This window comes from Scyliorhinus canicula, chromosome 9, assembly GCF_902713615.1.
Source record: "Scyliorhinus canicula chromosome 9, sScyCan1.1, whole genome shotgun sequence".
NCBI lineage: Eukaryota > Metazoa > Chordata > Chondrichthyes > Carcharhiniformes > Scyliorhinidae > Scyliorhinus > Scyliorhinus canicula.
In genome coordinates this window covers 37,253,216-37,277,037 of record NC_052154.1, presented here as the reverse complement: position 1 = coordinate 37,277,037, position 23,822 = coordinate 37,253,216, and the positions used below count along the sequence as shown (strand labels likewise).

General features: G+C 47.4%; 1 protein-coding gene across 7 annotated transcripts in view; it reads left to right on the top strand.

Moving 5' to 3' along the window:
* Nucleotides 1-23,822, top strand: part of LOC119971244 (BTG3 associated nuclear protein) — a 253,758-nt gene that overhangs the window by 30,681 nt on the left and 199,255 nt on the right. For 6 of the 7 annotated variants that reach the window (XR_005461786.1, XR_005461787.1, XR_005461788.1 and 3 more), the window contains exons 2-4: nucleotides 1,729-1,852; nucleotides 10,438-10,544; nucleotides 12,723-12,922. Coding sequence is in view for 4 of the 7 variants with exons in the window: in XM_038806519.1 (XP_038662447.1) it covers nucleotides 1,783-1,852; nucleotides 10,438-10,544; nucleotides 12,723-12,922 (377 nt within the window). In the remaining 3 variants the exon portion in view is untranslated. Of the gene's footprint in view, nucleotides 1-1,728; nucleotides 1,853-10,437; nucleotides 10,559-12,722; nucleotides 12,923-23,822 lie in introns of those variants that run through there. The other variant, XM_038806521.1, reaches the window with a different exon arrangement.

The window sequence follows — 23,822 nt, the reverse complement described above, 5'->3', positions numbered from 1 at the left end:
AATGGAGTTGGTGGAGGGGCCAAAAATGATTGCTTTGATTTCCCCATTGTTCAACTGGAGGAAATTATGTCAGTTTCAAGAGTGCATGTTGGATAAGCAGCCTGACAACCGAATAACTGGAAAGACTGAGAGAGACGGTGCACGATAGAGCTGCTGTTTGCACCATACAAATGGAACCTGATCCTCTGTCTCTGGATGATACCATGATGCCACCAAGGGGACAATGTGTAGATGATGGAGAGAATGGAACCAAAGGTTGATCATTGGCAGTCTCCGGAGGTAATGGATAGGGAAGTGGGGTTATTGCTGAAGATGTTCTGCATTAAGCTTTGTAAATGCAGTAACGTAATATCATTATTGTTATATTTAACAGATTTTAGTTTTAATGTAACTTTTGGCAATACAATTCAAATACATGAATAGAATGGGTATAGAGGGATACGGACCCCGGAAGTGCAGAAGATTTTAGTTTAGACGGGCAGCATGGTCGGCGCAGGCTTAGAGGGCCGAAGGGCCTGTTCCTCTGCTGTACTTTTTTTAGTTCTTTGTTTTGTTCTTTGTACAACATGAACACCTGAACAGTTGTACACAATATTCAACTCCATAGGTTAGCACTAATTTTGCAAGATAACCACATGGCGTCTACACTTGCTTGTGGTAAGAACACACCCGCAATAGTAAGGTAAGACTTCTCATAGCCAAATCTCTCCATTTCATTTGAAAAGTGAGTCAAGTCAAAGGCGCGATTAGCTGCCATTTACAAAATCTGGCCAGTCAGCAACTTAGCAAGACTGATAATTCCACCTTGACTTTATACAAATGAATCTAACCCAGCCAACAAAAAAATCAACAATTCTTACTATGGTAGGAAAGGATTACGTCCTTTTATCAATGAAAGAAGTTGAACAAGTCAATGCATTTTTTCAGAGAAATGTAAATGCTCACTCCTTTGAGCAGTTGTTTTTTGACCAGAAAGGTATGGCGCACAGGGCAAGACCTATTCCTCATTCTAGTCTCAACATTATTGGACCATGCAGAGTTTCATCCTATCATAACATTCGGGCACTTTAGGAAACCGAGAAATTGTAGCGTTGCAAAATTCAAACTCCTATAAAGTTTCAGAACTGGGGAAAGAGATCATATTCGCAAGATGTTCAGGGGATAATATTTGCAAGACGCTTTCAGCCCAAAAAAGTGCTCTTTACCAACAGAAACAACAGGTACCTTTAGGAAACAATTCAAAGAAGGTCTGTTCAGCAGTCTTATGCCGTATTTACATGGGTGAGACAAATGCTGTTAACAGTCATATGCAGAGCTGTGAAATTCAATATTTAACTTAATTGGTTAAATTATTATATTTAAGTAATGTCTGAGCAAATCCTTAATGGAATTAATTACCTTCTCACTCATATTTGCATATTACAAAATGAGTTGTGCAGCAAATTGTATCTATAAATTCATGGTGTTCCACATGAAGTTTTTTTTTTGCTCACTCTGGGTATTGGCCAAAGAGGATGTTTATAAGAAGCTTTAAAGCTGATCTTTAACATTGCTGCTGGAGTTGGTCCATCAGCCAGACGGACCAGCAGATGATGCAGTACATTGCTTATGGTGAAAGACATGTATTAATAGCTTTATAACTGGAATGCAGTGATTGGCCACATAGGAAAAAAGGTTAGACAATGTCCTTGTTGATTTGACAATTATCATTGTTTTGATCTGTTACAGATTACAGACTGTAGTGGGTCTCTGGAACGGAGGTTGATGTTGCGTTGCAACTAGATGATGTCAGAACACGATTTGTCAGATGTGGTTCAGATTGCAGTTGATGACCTAACACAAGATCAAGCAGGTAAGCCAGATGATAATGTATATCTTAACCAAACATGCAACAAATTATTCCTTGAATGGTGTACAATGATAGCATCCCAGCCTGTGACCATCGGGGACTCCATCCAGGTCTAGGTTACACATTTTGATGTCCTGCCAGTGAGTTGCTATTGGATGACCCTCTGCCTTGTTTCAAAAATCATGCTTCACTCCACAAACCCCACGGGGAGATCAATCGACAATCCCCCATAGTCTTCATGGGTGTCATAACATCTCTCCCTCTAAAAGTCCGTTTCATCCATGGTCTTCCCACGGTGACGAGGTTTCTTCCACCTCGTTATGCTTGGCCTTGAGTCTGTGGCAGGTGGTGTCAGATCGGGAGGTGGAAAACGGACAGGTGACCGTCGCACCCTCAGAGGGTCACCAACGCAAGTTCTTCATCAGTACTGTCCACCGAGGGCAAACGTGATTCCACGTGATGAACCTGAGTCTTCACTATCGGGGGAGACAGGCACAGGGTCCCCCAGGATATGGAGCCCTTTGGCAGAGACGGCCATGACAGTGGTCAGAGATATGGGGTGGGATTGTCCGTCAGCTACTCCAAAATTGGGATACACAATTGGGCGGTAGGCGCGGTTTTACGGAAAATCGTGATTCACCAGCACCATGAAAATGGTGAGAATACGACGCGTGCCGAGTGGCGTTTAGATGCCATTTGCATATCATTAGTGGGCCTGACCCAGTGTTCTCCGGGCCTCCGTGATGCTCCGCCTCCGATGGGTCGATTTCCCGATGGCGCGATTCACTTGTTTCAAAAATCGTGAACCTGGCATGGTGGCTGTAGAGAGAGAGAGAGAGGGAGAAGAGATAGAACATGGAGAGGAGCCACTGCGGACAGTCGACTGGACACTGGTTGGGATGGGGAGGGTCAGGACGAGCGGCTGGGGTGATTTCCCACGGGACTGGGGGCGGTACCCAGGCACCGACCGTGATTACGGCGGTCATCTTGCGGACCAACCCCCACCCCCCCCCCCCCCCCCCCCCCCCCCCCCCCCCCCCCCCCCCCCCCCCCCCCCAACCAACTGGCCGTCACCCACCGGCGGATCACCCAGGGCCACACCCACAGTAGCCCCCATAGCCCCCCAGTGACGGAAGTGCCAGCCAATGGTACCCATAGCATCAGGACTGAGCCCCCCCCCCCCCCCCTCTCCCCACAGTGTCGGGGTGGGTAGGAGTGAGGGGGGGGGGGGGGGGCGAGCTTGCACTGCCATCGTGTAGCCCATCGAACCTGGTTGGGCATGAGAGTATGCACCATGCTAACATGTTGACCTTCCACCCCCTGCAGACAATGGCTTTTGGAGTTCGACCAGCAATGGTGGCTGCACTGGTGGTGGTCATAGCTCTGTGGAATGCCCTGCGGCTGTATAAGTGGGAGCCGCTCAAGAGGAGGGGAAGCTGCAGCAGGGGAGCGGGCAGCAGCTGAGCGGGCTGCAAAGGGATAGGTGGCAGCTGCACAGGCTGGGGGCCAGCCACCCAATAGACCGAGGAGGGGGAGGTGCCAAGGAGGCATTGCATGAGGCCTCGAGTGTACCGGCTATGGCTGCCACTCGAGGACCTGCCAGACCGGGCATGCCGTCAAAGACTCCGGCTGAGCAGAGAGACAGTGTGACACATCTGCCATTTGATGGCACACCTGGCACCCCGGGGGTATGGGGGAAGGACACCCGTACCCGGTGACCGTCAAGGTCACCCTGAACGTCTATGCGACGGGCTCCTTCCAGGCGCCGAGTGGGGTCCTGTCCGGGATCTCTTAGACCTCGGTCCACAGGTACACCAGCGCCGTCATGGAGGCTCTATATGCACAGACGGATCAGTACATCCATTTCGATGTGGACAGAGTCCACCAGGCTGCCTGGGAAGCGGGTTCGCCACCATCGCCAGGTTGTCCCGAGTCGAGGGGTCGATAGACGTGATACATATCCCCATACAGGCACCTGTGGATAACAGGCCACTCTACACTAACCGAAAGGGGTACAACTCAATGAACGTCCAGCTGGTCTGTGATCATCAGCTGCGCATCGTACACCTCTGCACCCGATACCCGGGCAGTGTGCACAATTCCTTCGTCCTGGCACACACATCCTGACATGTTCGAGGGACATCCCATCTGGCTGAGGGGATGGCTCCTGGATGACAGGTTATCCGCTGCGGCCATGGCTGATGACACCTATCCAAAGGCCACAGACTGACGCTGAGACCCACTACAATGACGGCCATTCAGCGACCAGCGGTGTGACTGAACGGTGCTTCGGTGTCCTGAAGATGCAGTTCAGGTGCCTGGGCCACTCTGTTGGTGCCCTCCAGTACGAGGCTGGGAGGGTCGCCCGCAGCGTGGTGGCCTGCTGCATCCTCCACAACATTGTGCTGCGGAGTGGTGATGTGCTGGATGCCTCGTCCGACGAGAAGGTTAGCACTGTTGTTTCACAGCTCCAAGGTCCCAGGTTCCAGTCCCGGCTTGAGTCACTGTCTGTGTGGAGTCTGCATGTTCTCTGCGTGCTCCAATTTTCTCCCACAGTCTAAAGATATGCAGGTTAGGTGATTGGCCATGCTAAATTGCCCTTGGTGTCCAAAAAAGGTTAGGTGGGGTTATTCGGTTACGGGGATTGGGTGGAGTGTGGGCTCAAATAAAGTGCTCTTTCTAAGAGCTGATGCAGACTCGATGGGCCGAACGGCTTCCTTCTGCACTGTATATTCTGTGATGCGGGGGAGGATGAGCAGGACATGGCGCACAACCTATCTCCAACCCACATTCACATATGTGGAGCGTGGTCGGAGATTACAATCACAGAATATTCCGCTCTAACTAACCCTGGAAGCACCGATTTCCCCACAGAAACCAATCTGAGTATTTTATATATACCTGGGAAAAGAAGGAGAACTCCTCTCCTGGGTGGGTGAACTACCAGGGATCCACTGCCCCCATCTGCTCCATGAATAAGCCAAGTTCTTTCGCCATGTTGGAGGTCACCCTCGTTTTGGGGTTTGACCTGTCTGTTCGTGCTTTCTGTACACCATTGAAGTCTCTCTCTTTACCCCCCCCCCCCCCCCCAATCCCCCATGATTAGTCGGTGCGTTGCAATGCCGGAAAATTGACCCAATTGGGCGTGTACACGCCATTTGGGTGAGCCCTGCACTCCGGGGTTTCCCTTTGTTCAGGGACCCTCCAATGTAATTGCTTCCAATGCCTTTCTGTTCCAAGTCGTCACGAGTGGCCTGTTGTAGCCAGCCTAATGCCCATACTATTTGTGCTTCTAGGTCTCTCCTATGGTACTTTCTCTCTTCTCCCCTGCCCAAATATTTCCTACCCCTGTTTCTTCCTCTTGTTCCGCTGTTGCTGATGCGGCCCCTCTCTCACTCATGCTTTCTGGTGTTTGATTTTCCGCTAGTGTGGTGGCCGCCGTCTCGGGGTTATGCATTCACCGTCACCTGCTGTCTATTAACTCTACCTGCAGTTCTCCGCCCCCTTTCCTGTGTTCCGCTACCCTTGCTTCCTCCATTGCAACTCCCTATCCTCAGAATTAGGCAATGCAGTCCTGCGCAAAGTGCCCTTCGAGAAGGTTAATTAAATTAATAAGTAAATAAAGTCTCTTCGGGTGCACTTTTCATCACTGTCCCTGCTGCTGTTTCTCCAACCCGTTCTCCATAATCAATTTGTCCATGTCCGCAGGGGCTGTGAAGAAGTGCTCCCTGACTTGGAATGTGACCCAGAGTCTGGCTGGGTACAGCATTCCAAATTTTACGCCACTCTTGGACACCTTGTTGAACTCTGGGTTTTGGATGGAGCGACCAGTGGGCTCTGTCTGTTTCTTCCAATTAGATTGCCCAGCATTTGGGCCACATTTTCTGTGGGGTCCCTGCCTCCGATCCCCTCCGGCAGGCCCATTCTCTGCAAGTTTTGGTGCCTTGATTTGTTTTCCTAATCCTCTATCTTTCCCCTCAGACTGCCCTGCGTTCCGACCAACCTTGTTATCTCTTTCTCCAGGGCGGCGATCTGGTTGCTCTGGTCTGTTGAGGCCTTTTCTAGCTCTTGGGGCTTCAGGTCGCCTTTCCACCGTGCCCGGGATCACCTGCATGGTTGCCAGAGATTCTGCAACCACCACTCTGACTGCTGCATGAATGTCATTTTGTGTCTCATCTCTCTGTTCTCTCGGTTCCCTTGAGAAAAACATCCTTAACCACCCTCTGGTGAGGGGCGGGCTCCTTGTGCGGTGGCTCGAACCTTCTCACTCTGGTTGGCCCGAGTTTTGGCTTCTCGTACGTCTGCTGGCTCAGCACTTGCTTCTCCTGGCTTTTCCCATTTCTCGTCTCTTTTTGGCGCCTCAAGTTGCTTTTGGCTCGGTATCTCAGCGTTGGTGTTGGTTGGGGTGTGGGGATACTGTTTTCCCTGTATTAGCGAACCATTTTGGGTAAAAAAGCCTATTTTTGGGTATGTGGGAGGAGAGCCACCTGATGTGCGACTACTCAGCACATACCCATTACCGGAAGCCTGAAACCCATTTTTACTCCTCGGCGACAATGCAATAACTCTAGACCGGCCAGGTTACACATATTAAAGTTCCGCCAGTGAGTCCCTATTGGGCGAGCCTCTGCCCGTTCAATACAGGACCTCGTACTTCATAAACCTCCGGGAAATCAATCATGGTCTTGTGGGTGTCATAATACATAGAACATATTTTAAATCTCCGACTGGTCTCTTTCACTATGACTTTGGCGGTTTCATCTTCCTTGCTAAAGACAGATGCAAATTACTCATTTATTACCTCAGCCACACTTTGTGTCTCCATGTGTTAGTCTTTTTGGTTCTTTATCAACTCCTCTCTTCTGTTTACAACACTTTTTAAACTATTTATATACCTAACGAAGAATGTTGTGTCTTGCCTTATGTTGACTGCCAGTATCTCCTCATACTCTCTCTCGCATATTTTTTCACATCCCCTCTAAACTTTCTATATTCGGGCTGGTTCAACCTTACATCTGTCATATGCACCCTTTTTCTGATTAGTCTTTCTCTCTCTCTTTCATCATCCAGGGAGTTCTGGCTTAGTTTGTCCTGGCCTCCCCCCTTGTAATAATGGAACTCGACTAGCTGATCATCTCTTTAAACAGTCGATTGTATTGACTGCCGATCTTCAATTTGTCCGAACCAGATCCATTCTGCAATTCCTTCTTCCTCATTGGACCCGAAACACTGAAAATACTCTTGCCCTGATTCAATAATTCACCCAGTTCATTTATTTACCTTCCAAACAACCTTTTCTGTCACACAAAGATAAAAGCAAATTACTGTGTCATCCAGTATTTTCTATTTTTATTCTCTCACACTGAGTTATTTTGTCGTTTCACATGAAATTGTGAAAAGGTCTAGACGACAGGTGTTACTTGTACTAAAAAGGTGATGCCTGCCGCTACATAAATTGATGCATCTGAGATCTTTTAAGTCCAGACATATTGTTGAAGCAAAGGGGATTAGCTTATTGTCTTCTGTACAGTTAAACTGCTGGAAAAGTCAGGGTTGTGGAAAAAGGACAGTGGCTTGATGGAATTGAACCTTTAAGAGCTGTTTATGCCTTGGAAGGCTAAATTAAATATAAGAAATAGATTCTGCATTAACTGCTTAGTATTCTTTTTAATTCAAAAATAATTCTGCTGCAATGACAATACTAGATAAATAAGGAGTTAGATTATTATAGAGTATACTAGGTGGGATACACCTCCTGCTTCCCTGCTAAAATTGGATCAGAATTTGTGATGACATAGATTAAGATGTCGCAGTTTCATAAACCTGTGAGCTTCTGTTTAACCAAATGGTGGTCTAACGTTTTGAAGAACGTACCTATTTCTGGCTTGCCAGCAAGTATTAGTGAGAAGACTGAAGAAAATTTTGAAGTATCTCCATCTGAAAATTGGACTAAACTAGTCTTTCTGTAAACTAGTGAATATTTGTGGAATGTTTATTATGAATTTTTGCCACGGGTAGTAATTTCAAAGTTTGTTTTTAAGATATATATCATAGGATTAGACTAGTGAATTAAGACAATGAAAATTAATTTGGGTTTTAAGTTTTAAATTATACTCATTGTAGGATCTCTTCTTTCTGAAATAAGAGACACGGTCTGGTGGTGGTACGAGATTGAGTTTTATTGCAAAAATCAAGTTAGTACACTTCAAAACTGCAAAAATACAAAATCAAAGAAGCAAAAGCCCAGCAGAGCATAATGAAGAAAACAACTTGGAAGAGAACAAAGGCGAAGAGAGAGAGAAGACTCAGGCAACCTTGTGCCAGTAGCCTTGTACCTGTGTTTGATACCGTCACCCTCTCTTTGCCCGCTATTGGCTTACAAATTTTAAATTGGTCTCTACCATCATTCACATTGATATCTGATTTACTCATTTTGCAGTCTAGCTGAGGGGCTGGTGTAAGGTTTCACGCCAAGCCGACCGTGGCTTTTTAAAAAGATGTGGAATACCCAATTATTTTTTTCCCAATTAAGGGGCAATTTAGCCTGGCCAATCCACCTAACCTGCACATAGAATCATAGAATACAATCATAGAATTTACAGTGCAGAAGGAGGCCATTTGGCCCATCGAGTCTGCACCGGTCTTTGGAAAGAGTACCCTACCCAAGCCCACGCCTTCACCCTATCCCAATAACCCCACCCAACATTTTTTGGACACTAAGGGAAATTTAGCATAGCCAATCCACCAAACCTGCGCATTTTTGGACTGTGGGAGGAAACCGGAGCACCCGGAGGAAACCCACGCAAACACGGGGGAACGTGCAGACTCCGCACAGACAATGACCCAAGCTGGGAATCGAACTGGGACCCTGGAGCTGTGAAGCAACTGTGTTAACCACTGTGCTACCATGCTGCCCCTAATATTTAGGTTGGGCTGAAATCCACGCACACACGGGGGGAATGTGCAATCTCCACACTTTCAGTTGCAACAGAACATGAAGCACATGGGTAAAGGAAGGAGTTTCACTTGTAACCAGTCCAGACTACAAATGTTGGCTGAACAATTAATTCTCACTTAATCATTGCTTCATTAAGCTTAGAATCAAACAAACAAATGCTGATTTGTGATCCAGCTTTTAGAAGGTGCACAAGACAGCCTGGTTGTTTTGCACAGACAGTTATTTCTTTCCCTGTCATTAAGTAAACTGCCTGGCAATGTGTTATTTGTAGACCAGCATCTTGAAGTCTCTCTGTTAAAAATAACTAAACTGTTATTGTTTTCCAGTTATTCCATAAAATATTTTCCTCTACTACATATCCAGAGAAAAATATGACCTAATTTTTGTAATAAAACATGAAATCTTACCGACAGAAAAAATAACCTGAATGCTAAGTCTAAAATCTATTTATATAAGTAAAAGATTGAAATTACATTAAATGTTAAATCACACAGCAACAAGAGAATTAAAAATATTTGTGCTGTGATGAAATATTCTTGCACTACATAAACTTTGTACAAAGCAGTTCATTGTACACTGCTAGATTGAGATCCATAACCGTGATGATTTTTCAGGCCACAGTTTTACTCTAGTCATTTGGGATCAAATTTGCTTTCATACTTTCACACAATGATGAATCAGTTTACAAATTTAATTCTGAGCCAGTTGTGAGTGGGCGAGCAGCTGTATCAGTTAGCAATTCACTGGCTCCACCAGAAATAAGATCCAGTGTACTACTGTTAGGCTGCATTTGACTTCTTTTGTTGACTCCCCATCTGCTGTATGGTGGCAGATCAGCAGGAAGTGTCAGATAATCACACTGTCTAGAGCAGTGTTTTCCAAATTTTTCCCGAGACCCACTTTTAACAGCCGGCCGACCTTTGCAACCCACCATTTTGGCTTACCTTCAATGCGACAGGAGAGCTTGCTTACAGGAGTAGAGGCAATGCAAATATCAGGTACTGAGTTCAGCCAGTTCCTTTATGCTGTCTTCATCTTTGTAAAATCCAACCATGCACTTGTAGGTCCTTGTGAAGGACAAATGCAACAAAATGCTCATTTTACTCAGCATTGGATACTCCTCTGAGATGCTACTCCCTAATGCTGACAGCTCATGGACGTGTGATGTCATAGAACATACAATGCAGGAGGCCATTCGGCCCATCGAGTCTGCATCAACCCACTTAAGCCCTCACTTCCGACTGTTCGCTCTGTGATCCTCCCGACACCTGCCCATGACGCACCTGCAGGCCACCGTTGAAAAACCCTGGTCTTGAGACTTCCTGCTAATACCATGTAAGTGACTGTTGCCAACCTGGAGCACCTGCATGAACGTGTCATTTGTGGAAAGTAGTGGGAGAGATGGGATTGGGGCATGTCAGTGGAAGTGGCAAACTTAAAATTTCTTTGAGGGGCCTAGACTAATTCTGTTTCCAATATTTGTGCAAACTAATGGGAGCAGAAAATTTTATATGCGACTTCTAAGACTTCACAGTATTTGCCAATGTGATATGGAAGGCAATAAACTTGGCCACCCCTTTTGTACATCTACAAAATACTGAACATGTACAACTGATTTAACTTGTTTCAGATGTTTTGGAAAATCATCAGTCTGAAGATGGGATTGAACAACCAGCTTTTAAACGTCAACGTGTAGATATTTCGAATGGGCAGCCAATCCAAGATGCAACAATAAAGGTAAAGTCGGAAAAGTATGTGCTTCTATCAGTTGAAGATTTAACAGAATTATTGTTTGGAAGTTATTGCTGAATTACACTTCAAATATATGGATCTGTGCACCATTTTCCGAAGTTTGAAGTTGGTACAGCATTACAGTTTGTACACTTTTAACTGCAACTTATCTCTACACTCATTTGTGTGCAAAAAGTTGGCACCTGATTTGGAATAAAAAATAAACATCATTCATTACCTGATGAGAGAATGGCTCTGCAATATTGAGCTACACAGAGTGGTCTCTGGAAACCATTTTCCTTTCCTCCTTGCAGCAAAATAGTCATCTTACACTCCTGAACACATTGATGGGCCAGATGAAATTGAGAACTACTTTGGGAAGTATGGGTGGCACAGTGATTAGCATTATTGCCTCACAGTGGCAGAGACCCGGATTCAATTCCGGTCTTGGATGACTGTCTGTATAGTGTTTGCACTTTCTCCCCGAGTCTGCGTGGATTTCCTCCCACGGTCCAACGATCTGCAAGTTCTGGCCATGCTAAATTGCTCCTTCATGTCCAGGGATTTACATGTTATGTTACGGGATAGGATGGAGGAGTGGGCCTAGGTAGGGTGCTCTTTCAGAGGATCGATGCAGACTCCATGAGCTGAATGTCCTCCTTCTGGACTAGGAATTCTATGGTTCTATGGAATCAGAAACATAAGTCTGCTTTCTGCCAGTTCAGTTAAAAAGAACAGTATAGCTTAAATTAGCTTTAATAATTTTTATGACTGGCCACTTACTATGTTGGAATGATTTATCTTAATTAATTCTGAAGCCAAATGATAAAGTAGGAAACCAGATACCAACCTTTTTTATTTCATTCTACATTTATTTAATTTTTAAAAAATATCTTTTTATTGGCATTTTCAAAATGTATAACAGTTATGTACATTTTTGGCCGTGTTTAATTACTGTATTATACAGAAAGGTTTGCCTTGTCCTTCCCTTAAGTTACTCTATTTTCATTCTGCTGCCCTCTGGCTCGGCGTGTGGCACATCACTGCCACCAGAAGTCAATTCTGCATTTATTTATAGAATACAACATTACAGAGGGCTGTGGCAGCTCAGTCGCTGAGTATGTTCATAATTGAGATTATCCGATTTCTACATATCAAGAACATCAAGGGATCTGGATAGTGCAGGAAAATAACATTGAAGCAGAAGTGTTGCCATGAATGGTGGAGTGGGCTTGAATGGCTTACTCCTATTTGTTACGTTCTTATGTTTTTAATGGCAGAGCGGTGCCCACCAATTTTTGATTATGAACAAATCTTGCTGCTCTCTTTTTTGTCATAATTTTGTATATTATATTTCTTAATGATGATAAACGCCAGCAAATTCTGAGTCAGTCATAAGAGTATTTTATAACCAGTACCATACTCAAATTTAACCACTAGATGGTGATGTTGCTACATCTCCAGCGAAGGGAGTAACCTGTAAATGTGCTTCTTAATTACATAATCTTCCAAAAGATTTTTGGTGGAGTAATTACAAATTTCTGTGATTAAAGTACTAACATCTGATGTGGTGTATTTGTTTCAAAAATAATTTAAAACTTGATGATTATGAATTCTGTGCTAAAAAGATCTCCCAGTGTAGAGCTATTTCATTTGGGTTATTTGGGAGTATGGTGCGTATGAGCAGCACATATTTCTTCTTTAAATCAGTGAAATGTTTGGACATTTTTAAATTAATACTTTAACCCTATAGTGTACCTGTGTGAGAATGCAGTCTGTGTTTTCAACAAGCTTAATTATTGTATGTACTATGTGTAATATTTTCTCATTATTGAAAATAATTTTGAGAATTCTTCATCACGTTTATAATTTATACATTATTTGGCAATGACATTTTCATTTATTCATTCTTGCCATCACTTTTGACTTGGTTTGTGAATGATTTCCAACTTTTCAAATATTCCTTTCCGAGATGTCTAGCATTCATTACTCGAGGAAAGATCATCATCATTAAAATGTAAAATGTTAAAGCTTAGTAGAGATTTGTCCATTTAAACAAAATAAACTGATTCACTGTAACCATTGAAAGTGAATAGATAAAATGCACACCCACTTAAGAATTTGGAAATGGGTTATATATCCAATTTTGTGAGCAACTTTGTTATTTCTTTTCTCTTTTTACAGTCTATTCTCTTTGACATTAATCAAGTCATTTGCTTGCGTCTTGATAATATTGAAGCCAAAATCCAGGCTGTGGAAGCAACTTGTAAAGCTATCGAAGAAAAAATAGACTTGGTTCTTAATAAACAAAACAGCCCTATCCAGGTCCCCATGGTGGCAGGATCTCCTCTGGGTGCAACACAAACATGGAACAAAGTTCGCAGGTAAGCCTCGTGCTGTGGAAACAAATATTCAGGAAAACAGATTGCAGGCAACTTGTGTGCAACACCGAAGTGCAATATTGCTTTGAAATAGCCGACTGTTGTATGGAGTGAAATCCAGATTGTTGTCTTTGCTTTGACAAAGAGTCATTGGACTCGAAACGTTCGCTCTTTCCTCTCCCAAAAGATGCTGCCAGACTGGCTGAGATTTTCCAGTATTTTCTCTTTCGTTCCAGATTGTTGTTAACTGCCTTCATAGAGTGTGAAAGGTGGGAGTTTTTAAACCACACATGGAGTGTCTGTAGTTGGTTGAATATGTGCTTCAGGCTTGCTGTGAATTTTGTATTTCTTCTGATAGCCCACATTTATTTTTCGTGGCTATAGTTGTAAAATGTGTGAGATCACTTGCTGCTGTGATCATTTGATGGAAACTAATGGTGATCAGAAAGGATTCAAAAAGAACAATAGTATAAAGAGGCAGATTAGCACAAAAGAGAATCTGCTCCAGCGTTTTTAATTGCATTTTCTTCACTTTCCACGTCGTGTGAATTATTTTGAGCATCTAAATCTTTGATTATCTGATTTGTATTCTTTGTTGAAAATTTAAAAAAAGTTCTATGATCAAGTTAAATACGAGAGACATTTGCACAAAAGGAAGAGTTCACCCTGTACATTTATAAAACTGATGAACCAGTCAGCATCAATATCCAGATACACTCAGCTCAGTTGACTCTTTATTGTCACCCTCACTAAAATTTGGGTACTTGTACATGACCTTATTGGGAAATCAATCAAACAAAAGCATGGTACAATTCTAATCACAGAATTATACTGATCAGCCGATGTCCCAGACTCCACCACCAGCATCCTTGTCTCAATGATAGGACAGACACGCCAGTTGCAGTGCAGTGTTATACAGTCTAGACAGAGCATTTATCACATTGACTCTGAATCCCATGATATCTCATGGGAATCAAGACAAACAGGGAAGGAAATCTTTTGCTGAATAGCACCTACCACTCTCTGGGGGGGGGGGGGGGGGGATGAATTGGTACACTTTCCTCTATAACACTATTGTGGCACAGTGTTAGCATTGCTGCCTCACAGCACTCGGTACCCAGGTTCAATTCTGGCTTTGGGTCACTGACGCTGTTGAGTTTGCATGATCTCCCTGTGTCTGCTTGGGTTTCCTCCAGTTTCCTACCACAGCCCAAAAATGTATGGCTTGGGTGGATTGGCCATGCTAAATTGCTCCTTTGTGTCTAAAGATGTGCAGGTTAGGTTATGGGGTTACGGGGATAGGGTGGGGTGGATGGAGGCATAGACATGGGTGGAGTGCTCTTTCGAGGGGTTGGTGCATACCTGATGAGCCAAATGGCCTCCTTCTGCACTGTAGGGGTTCTGTGATTCTATATTTGGGGTGTGGGACCTACCAGAGCTGCAGACAGGGGCGGGGGCTGATGGGGTGGAGGTCAGTTTCTCCACCCAGTGTCTCAGTACGGCTGGGGGATCTTACTGAGTTTTTAAATCTCAAGAAAGTTAAGCATACCATAAGGGGGGCAATTGAGGGGTTCTCCAGAGATGGCAGCCGTTTATTCTGTACTGAATACGCCACAGGAGAGTGGGCGTTCTGTTGGGGGTTTGTTATTGTTTTGCTATTATGTATAAAATTGAACAAAAAATATTTTTTAAATGTGCCAAGCACTCACGGGTATAGAACAATAGAGCAGACCTTTACTTCAGCGGAGAGAGGGAGCTTCTTCTTTGTTCAAGGTCTATTCACTTCTGCCCAGCTCTCTCAGAAGCATCCTGCAGGAACCAATCATTGCTGTTGTCAGTCAGAACACTGTCCCTGGCCACCTCCCGTTGTCAGCCAGCCAATCGAACCAACTTACTCCAAAGCTGGTCCTTAAGATTCCTCAACATCGATTAATCTGTTTATTCCTCTCCAAAAACAAATCCTGGATCATGCTGTCCTGCTAGCAGGTTGCCTCACCTTAAGTCCACTGCTTAAAGGTGCATTCCAATTATGAGTCCACAGACCAAAAATAATAAAATAAAAGAAATGGGAACAAAGGGAAATCAAAAGGAAGCACTCTTTTTTTTTTTTTAAATAAACAATTTTATTGAGGTAGTTTTTGGCTTTATAAACAGTTACAGACATCATCAGAAAGGAAGCAAAAAAGGCAAAAATGTGCAAACATCCACGTACTTTCAATACTTCCATCGTAACATATTGCACAAGCCCGCTCCCCTCCCACCGGTACTACCTGCCATATTTTCCCTCCTACTCTACTCTACCCCCCCCCCCCCCCCCCCTCCCCCCACCCCCCTGCTGACGCTCACTCTCCCGCAAAGAAGTCAATAAATGGTTGCCACCTCCAGGTGAACCCCTGCACAGATCCCCTCAAGGCAAACTTAATTTTTTCCATCCCCAGGAAACTCGACATGTCCACAAGCCACCACTCAGTCTTCGGGGGCTTTGAGTCCCTCCACACCAATAATATTCGTCGCCGGGCTATCAGGGAAGAAAAGGCCAGCATATCGGCCTCTTTCTCCCCCTGGACGCCCGGGTCTTCCGAAACCCCAAAAATTGCCACCCCTGGACTCATCACCACCCTTGTTTTTAACACCTGGGACATGACCCCCGCAAATCCCTCCCGGTACCCCCTCAGCTCAGGGCATGCCCAAAACATGTGAACATGGTTCGCTGGTCCTCCCGCGCACCTAGCGCATTTGTCCTCTATCCCGAAAAATTTGCTCATCCGAGCCACCGTCATATGGGCCCGGTGAACGACCTTAAATTGGAACAGCCCGAGCCTAGCACATGTCGCGGTCGAGTTTACCCTACTCAGGGCCTCTGCCCACAGCCCATCCTCCATTTCCCCGCCTATCTCCTCCTCCCATTTAAGTTTCAGTTCCTCTGTCTGGGACCCTTCCTCCCTCATGAGCACCTTATATATACCCGAGACTCTGCCCTCCCCTTCTTCCCTCCTAGAGACTATTCTGTCGAGGATCCCCATTGGCGGGAGGCGCGGGAAAGATGGGACCTGTCTACGAACAAAGTCCCGCAACTGTAGGTATCTAAAATCATTTCCCCTTACCAACCCAAATTTCTCCTCCAAGCTCCTCAAACTCGCGAAGCTCCCTTCCAGGAACATATCACCCACCCTTCCCGCCCCTGCTCGCCGCCATACTCGGAATCCCCCATCCATACTGCCGGGGGCAAACCGATGGTTGTCGCAGATTGGCGCCCAGACAGACGCCCCCATCTCCCCCACATGCCTCCTCCACTGGCCCCATATCCGCAGGGTCGCCACCACTACCGGGCTGGTGGTGTACTTGGCCGGCGACAGCGGTAGAGGAGCCGTGACCAGGGCTTCCAAGCTGGAGCCCCTGCACGAAGCCGCCTCCACCCGCTCCCAAATAGACCCCGTACCCACCATCCACTTCCTTATCATAGCGATGTTGGCCGCCCAGTAATAATTGACCAGACTCGGCAAAGCCAGCCCTCCCTCGCTGCGGTTCCTCTCCAACATCGCCGCCTTCACCCGCGGAGACTTTCCCGCCCAGACAAAGCTCATGATCAGCCCGTTAACTCTTTTGAAGAAGGACTGTGGGATAAAGATCGGGAGGCACTGAAAAATAAACAAAAATCGATGGAGGATTGTCATCTTTACAGTCTTCACCCTCCCTGCCAGTGACAGCAGGAGTGCATCCCATCTCCGAAACTCTCCCTTCATTTGCTCCACCACCCTGGCCAAATTTAACTTATGCAGCCTGCCCCAGTCTCGTGCCACCTGGATTCCCAAATACCGGAAATTTTCCTCAACTAGCCTAAAAGATAGCCCTCTCAATCTGTTCTCCTGGCCCCTTGCCTGGACCACAAACATTTCACTCTTGACCGTATTTAATTTGTATCCTGAGAACTGGCCGAACTCCCTCAGCATTCCCAGTATAGTTCCCATCCCGGCCACTGGGTCCGACACGTACAGGAGCAGGTCGTCTGCATAAAGAGAAACCCTGTGTTCAACCCCGCCCCTCACCATCCCCTTCCAACCCTCTGCGGCTCTCAGCGCAATCGCCAGCGGCTCTATGGCCAGCGCAAACAGCAGCGGGGAGAGCGGGCAGCCCTGCCTGGTCCCTCGGTACAACCTAAAGTACTCCGACACTTCTCTGTTGGTCCTGACGCTGGCCCTCTGGGCCTGATATAATAATTTGATCCAATCCACCAATCCCTCCCCGAACCCAAACCGTCCGAGCACCTCCCATAGATAGTCCCACTCCACCCGGTCAAAGGCCTTCTCGGCGTCCATTGCCACCACTACCTCCACCTCTCTACCCGCCAGGGGCATCATTATCACATTGAGCAATCTCCTCAGATAGTGCCCCCAGTTCCGCCTGTAGTCTCTGCCTCTCCCTGAGTAAAACCTCCCCCGGGGACTCCGCGTGCTCTTCATCTATCCGACCCATTTCCCTGACCAATCTATCCATCTCTGCCCGGTCTGCCTTGGCTCTGTGGGCCCCAATTGAAATCAGCTCCCCCCGCACTACTGCCTTTAGCGCCTCCCACACGGTCGCCGCTGAGACCTCCCCAGTGTCATTCACCTGCAGGTAATTTTTTATACATTTCCGAAGCCTCTCGCAGATCCCCTCCTCCGACAGCAGTCCCACATCTAGCCTCCATTGCGGGCGTTGATAGCTCGCTCCCCCGAACTGCAGGTCCACCCAATGCGGGGCATGGTCTGAAATGGTAATTGCTGAGTATTCCGTGTTCTTTACCTCCCCCATACAGTCCCTGCTTAGTACAAAGAAATCTATCCTGGAATATACTTTGTGGACGTGCGAGTAAAACGAGTAGCCCCTTCCTGTTGGCTGTCCCTCTCTCCAGGGGTCCACTGCCCCCATTTGCTCCATAAACCCTTTCAGCTCCCTTGCCATTGCTGAGAGTCTACCCGTTCTGGGACACGACCGATCCAAAGTCGGGTCAAGGACCATGTTAAAGTCCCCTCCCATTATTAGCCTGCGAGAATCCAAGTCCGGGATCTTCCCCAGCACTCTTTTAAGAAGTCCACGTCATCCCAGTTCGGGGCATATATATTCACCAGCACCACTCTTCTCCCCTCCAATCTGCCCCGTACCATCAGGTATCTGCCCCCCCTGTCTGCGGATATGCCCTCTGCCTCAAACTGCACGCGCTTGTTGATCATGATTGCCACCCCTCTGGACTTCGAGTCCAAGTCCGAGTGGAAGACCTGGCTAATCCAGCCCTTCCTTAGTCTGGTCTGACACTTTCAGATGTGTCTCCTGCAACATAATTACGTCCGCCCTCAGGGCCCGCAAGTGCGCGAACACCCGCGCCCTCTTAACCGGCCCATTCAGTCCCTTAACGTTCCAGGTGATCAGCCTGGTCGGGGGGCACATCCCACCCCCCCCGCACCCCGCCGGTCAGCCATAGCCTTTCTCGGGCCGGCCCCTGACCCGTGCGTCGCGCCATTCCTGGCCCGCCCTTTGGCTGCCTCCACCCTCGACCTCCTTTTCAGTGCCTATTTCAAGTCCCTCTCCCGTCAGCAGAACAACCCCCCCTCCCCTAACCCCATCCCCCGATACCCCCACCCCTGCCATCTACTGGCTGTAACTTCCCCCCCATCTGACTTCCTTGACTAGCCAATCTGCTATCCCGGTGACTCAACACTCCGGCGCCTTCCTGTCCCATTCCCCTTGTTTCCCCACCCACTGGGGCAAGCCGGCTCCAGTGTCTTCCGCGAGCTGCACAAAAAGCACAAACCAGCCCAAACAGGAAAAAACCACAGAAAAAAGAGAAAAAGCACATAAATGTCCATGAACAAAGGAAAGAGTCTCAAATGTTCCGCTTGGCCCCCTTGGCCCAGCAAACCGTTGAGCAGCAGTCCAGGCACATTCGGCGTTCCTTCCCACAGAAATCCTCGGGCCCTAACTCGCGTCCTTGGGGCCTCCTTTCGGGACCAGCCCCAGGTCCCTCACAAAATCCATCGCTTCTTTGGGCTCGGAGAAGTAGTGGTGTTGACCCTGGTGCGTGACCCATAGCCGAGCTGGGAACAGCAGACCAAACTTCACGTGCACCTCCTTGACATTCTTAAAGGCTGCTCGCCGCCGAGCCACCTCCTGGCTTAGGTCCTGATAAATGCGGAGAACACTGTTGTTCCACGTGCTGCTCCTGGCGCTCTTTGCCCACTGCAGCACCCGCTCCTTGTCCACGAACCTGTGGAACCTAATCGCCATCGGGCGGGGGGGGTCCGCCTGGCCGCCCCTGCCTTGTCTGCACTCTGTGTGCCCCCTCCAGCTCCAGCGGTCGCGAAAAGGCTTCATCCCCCATCAGCTGCTTCAGCAGGTCTGCTACAAACGCTGCAGCATCAGCTCCCTCCGCCCCCTCCGGGAGGCCGACCATCCTCAGATTGTTCCTGCGGACTCTATTCTCCAGCTCCTCCACTCTGTCCAGCAGTCTTCTCTGCCGCTCTTTCAGGCCGTCCACTTCTAGCGCTGCAACCGTTTGCGCATCCGCCTGCTCCTCCACCGCCTCTCCCAGCTCCTTAACTTTAACATCCTGGGCGTCCAGCCTCTGGTTCAGCTGATCCACCGCTTTCTGGATTGGGTCCAAGCTGTCCCGCTTCAGCGCTTCAAAACTGGACTTCATTACCTGGAGCATGTTATCCAGCGCCAGCTGGATTGCTGAGTCCGGGGTCCGTGTGTCCGCCATCTTAGGTCCCAGGTAATTTTCTTCAGGTCCTTGTCTCTGTCCCTTTTTCTCCTTCTTCTTCTGCCTTCTGGAATCCCGCTGTTCCATGTGCCGCAGCCCGCTCCTCAGCGCCTTCGCTGCCGCTTTCCTTCGCCCAGCTCCTTGAATTTTACCTCCTGGGCATCTGAAGTGGGTCCAAGCTGTCCCTCCTCAGCAACTCCAAACTTTTTTTTCCCTTTGTCCTGGAGGAAGGAAGGTCCGTGGGTCCGCCATCTTATTCTTCAGGTCAGCTTCCTCCTTGCCTCCATCTCTCTCTCTTTCTTCCTCACCTGCTGGCCTCCCACACTTCCATCTGCTGCAGCCCGCTCTCCTCTTCTGTTCCCGGCAGCCTTTTTGCCGCCCCCGTAGTCCCGTTATCGCGGGGAATCAGCTGTTCAGCCCCGCCGGAGTGAGAGCCCACCGAATGTGCGGCTCACTCGTACATCGCCGCCACCGGAAGTCAAAAGGACGCACTCTTAACAGTTAATGGTGGGAAATTCAGTAATGGTAATACAATTTAATGTAAGGTAGAGTTGGTGGAATTCTCTCTTGTTGGAGATGGTCATTGCTTGACACTTGTGTAGCGGAAATATTACTTGCCCCGTATCGGCCCCAGCCTCAATATTGTTCAGATCTTGCTGCATATGGACACGGACTATTTTGTGTTTGAGGAGTCTTGATCCTTGTGCAATCATCCGTGAATATGATGGATCCAATATCCGTATGTTGAGAAATTAATAAGTCTGAAGCCAGTCTCTACCGAAATTACTTTATTCCCAAACCTGCAGGTTAAAGACTAAGGACGCGATTTGCCGACCCCGCTGTGCATCCGGACGCAATGGATGCTTCGCAAGCGAGCCACAAATTTGGCTCCACACCAGGCGCAAAACCTCACCCGAGTCACCCGACCCGCAGCACCTGCCGCAATCTGGATCACGCCCTCATTGGGCGAGACCCAGATCTGAATATTTAAATGAGCCTCACACCTCAATTTAAATGCCTGGATTACAGAGTTTCCCCGGCAGCCGGGCTCTCCAGTGGTGCATGGGAGACCTCGCCGGGGCACCGTTTAATACTGGTCCACACAAACTAGACCCAGTCGTAACAGCACTTGGGGGAGTCCACCAGGCCAATGGAGACCACCGGATGATTGAGGAAAGGGCAGGGTGGCACTCAGCTTGACACCTGGGCACCTTGGCACTGACATTTTTGAGAAAGGGTCATCTGAACTCGAAACGTTAGCTCTTTTCAATCCAAACAGATGCTGCCAGACCTGTTGAGATTTTCCAGCATTTTCTCTTTGGTTTCAGATTCCAGCATCCGCAGTCATTTGCCTTTATCCAGCCTCTAAACCTCTCAGCCCCCTCGCTCTCCCAGTATTATAAGACAAATCCATCTCAGCCACTATAAACCTATGGTTGCCACATTTCGATGCCAGGAGCTGCATAGACCCTAATTTAAAGTGCTTCCTGAATTGATCTCATATTCTCAAAGAGGTATTACCACTCGGCTTGAAGAGAACCTAACCAAAGAGAACAGAAGAGGATACACAAAACAGGCCCCGCACTTTCTCAATGTTTGCCGCCCAGTAATAATACATCAGATTTGGTAATGCCCATTCTCAGCTGCCTATCCCTCTGCAAGTAAGCCCTTCGAACCCAAGGGGGGGGTATTACCCGCACAAACAAGTCAAAATCAACATTTCTTTTGTTTTTCTATAAATTTAGAGTACCCAATTCATTTTTATCAATTAAGGGGCAATTTAGCATGGTCAATCCACCTAATCTGCACATGTTTGCGTTGTGGGGGCGAAACCCACGCAAACATGCGGAGAATGTCCAAACTCCACACGGACAGTGACCGAGAGCCGGGATCGAACCTGGGACCTCGGCGTCATGAGACAGCAGGGCTAACCATTGTGCCATCGCGCTACCCAAGTCGAAATCAACTTGCTGACCCGACTAAAAAAGATTGAGGAAAAAAGACTGGGAGACATTGACAAATAAACAAGAATGTTCATCTTAACTGCCTGAACCCTCCATGTCAAGGACGACGGGAGGGAATCCCATCTCTTCAAGCCGCCTTCACCTCCTATCAGAGTGGCCAGGTTCAACTCTTATAATGAGGCCCAGTCATGAACCACCCATATTCCACTAATCCTGACCAGACGAAACGGTAGCCTCTCTCAACTAGCTCATTTCTCAGAACGGTTTACTGGAAAAACCTCGCTCTTGCCCACGTTCAATTTATATTCTGAAAAGGAAGCAAACTTTCTAAGCACCTTCATTATCTTCCCCACATTAGAGAGAAGGTCCATGATGTACAGCAATAAATCATTTGCATACAGGGACACCTTATACTGCCTCCCTCCCTTCTCTATACCCTTCTACCCAGCCAATGACCTAAGTACGATGGTCAACGGCTCCATTGTGAAAGAGAACCGTAACCGAGAAAGTGGACATCCCTGCCCTGTATCCCGATAGAACCAAAGTACCCCAAATTCAGTGCATTGGTACAGACACTCTCAGTGGGAGCCCTGTACAAAAACCTAACTCACAAAATGAATTTGGGCCTGAAGTCAAACCGCCCCAATACCTCAAATACCTCACTCCACCCGTCTAACTTTTTTTTTTCTGTGCCCATGGAGATGAGTACCTCTGGATCAACCCCGACGAGGGCGACAGCACCACATTCCGAAGTCTCCTAAGGTTGGCCAACAACTGCCGGCCCTTGTCAAAACTCGTCTGACCCTCAGCAATTACCCCTAGCAGGCACCCTTCCAAACGGGTAGCCAGCACCTTAGCCACCATCTTTGCACCAGCAACACTGAGATGGTTTAGCACACTGGGCTAAATCGCTGGCTTTGAAAGCAGACCAAGGCAGGCCAGCAGCACGGTTCGATTCCCGTACCAGCCTCCCCGGACAGGCGCCGGAATGTGGCGACTAGGGGCTTTTCACAGTAACTTCATTTGAAGCCTACTCGTGACAATAAGCGATTTTTATTTTTTCATTTCATTTCATTCCATGGGATCTTTATCCTTTTTCAAGGTTACCACTCCAGGAATTGGAGAATCATTAAACATGTCTAACAGATGTGGCCCCAATACCATTGCCAACTTTTTCTAAAAATCCAAAGAATTCTGTCTGGGCCTGGTGCCTTCCTGACTGTTTTTTATAGAATTTACAGTGCAGAAGGAGGCCATTTGGCCCATCGAGTCTGCACCGGCTCCTGGAATGAGCACCCTACCCAAGGTTAACACCTCCACCCTATCCCCATAACCCAGTAACCCCACACAACATTAAGGGCAATTTTGAACACTAAGGGCAATTTATCATGGCCAATCCACCTAGCCTGCACATCTTTGGACTGTGGGAGGAAACCGGAGCACCCGGAGGAAACCCACGCACACACGGGGAGGATGTGCAGACTCCGCACAGACAGTGACCCAAGCCAGAATCGAACCTGGGACCCTGGAGCTATGAAGCGATTGTGCTATCCACAATGCTACCGTGCTGCCCGTGTTGAACGAATACAGTTCATAATTTCCTCCAGCCAAAGGAGCGCTTCTTTCCCTTCCCACCACTGAGAAGACCAACCCATCCAGAAACTGTACCATAGCTGAGTCTTTCTCCGGAGGCTCAGACTTGTTTAGATCCGGTAAAAGGTTCCAAAAGCCCCATTGTCTCTGGAGAAGAAACCAACCCTCCCTCCGAATCCTGAACCTGAACTATCTCCCAAAAGGCTGCCAGGTGCCTCAGCTGGTGAGCCAATAAACAGTTGACCTCCCCATGTGCGTAAAACATCCCACTCACCAACTCAAACTCCATCTGAAGCTTCTTCCGCTCCGCCAACAGCTCTGCCGTTGATGCCAGAGACTGTTGGCGGTCATCCTCAAGGGTGGAATCTACCAACTTCTGCCTCTTTGCCCTATCAGACATCTCTCAGCTTTTTAAAATATATATACTTTTATTTGTTTTTTAACATTTTATACATAAAACAAAACAATACAATAAGAAAGAATAACAGAAGAAGCCCCCCCCACCACACACCCTACCAACCAATGCAGACATGCCTCGGAAAATTACCCCCCCCCCCCTAGCAGCTGACGATGGCCAACTCTTTAAAGTGAAGAATAAACAGACTCCAGC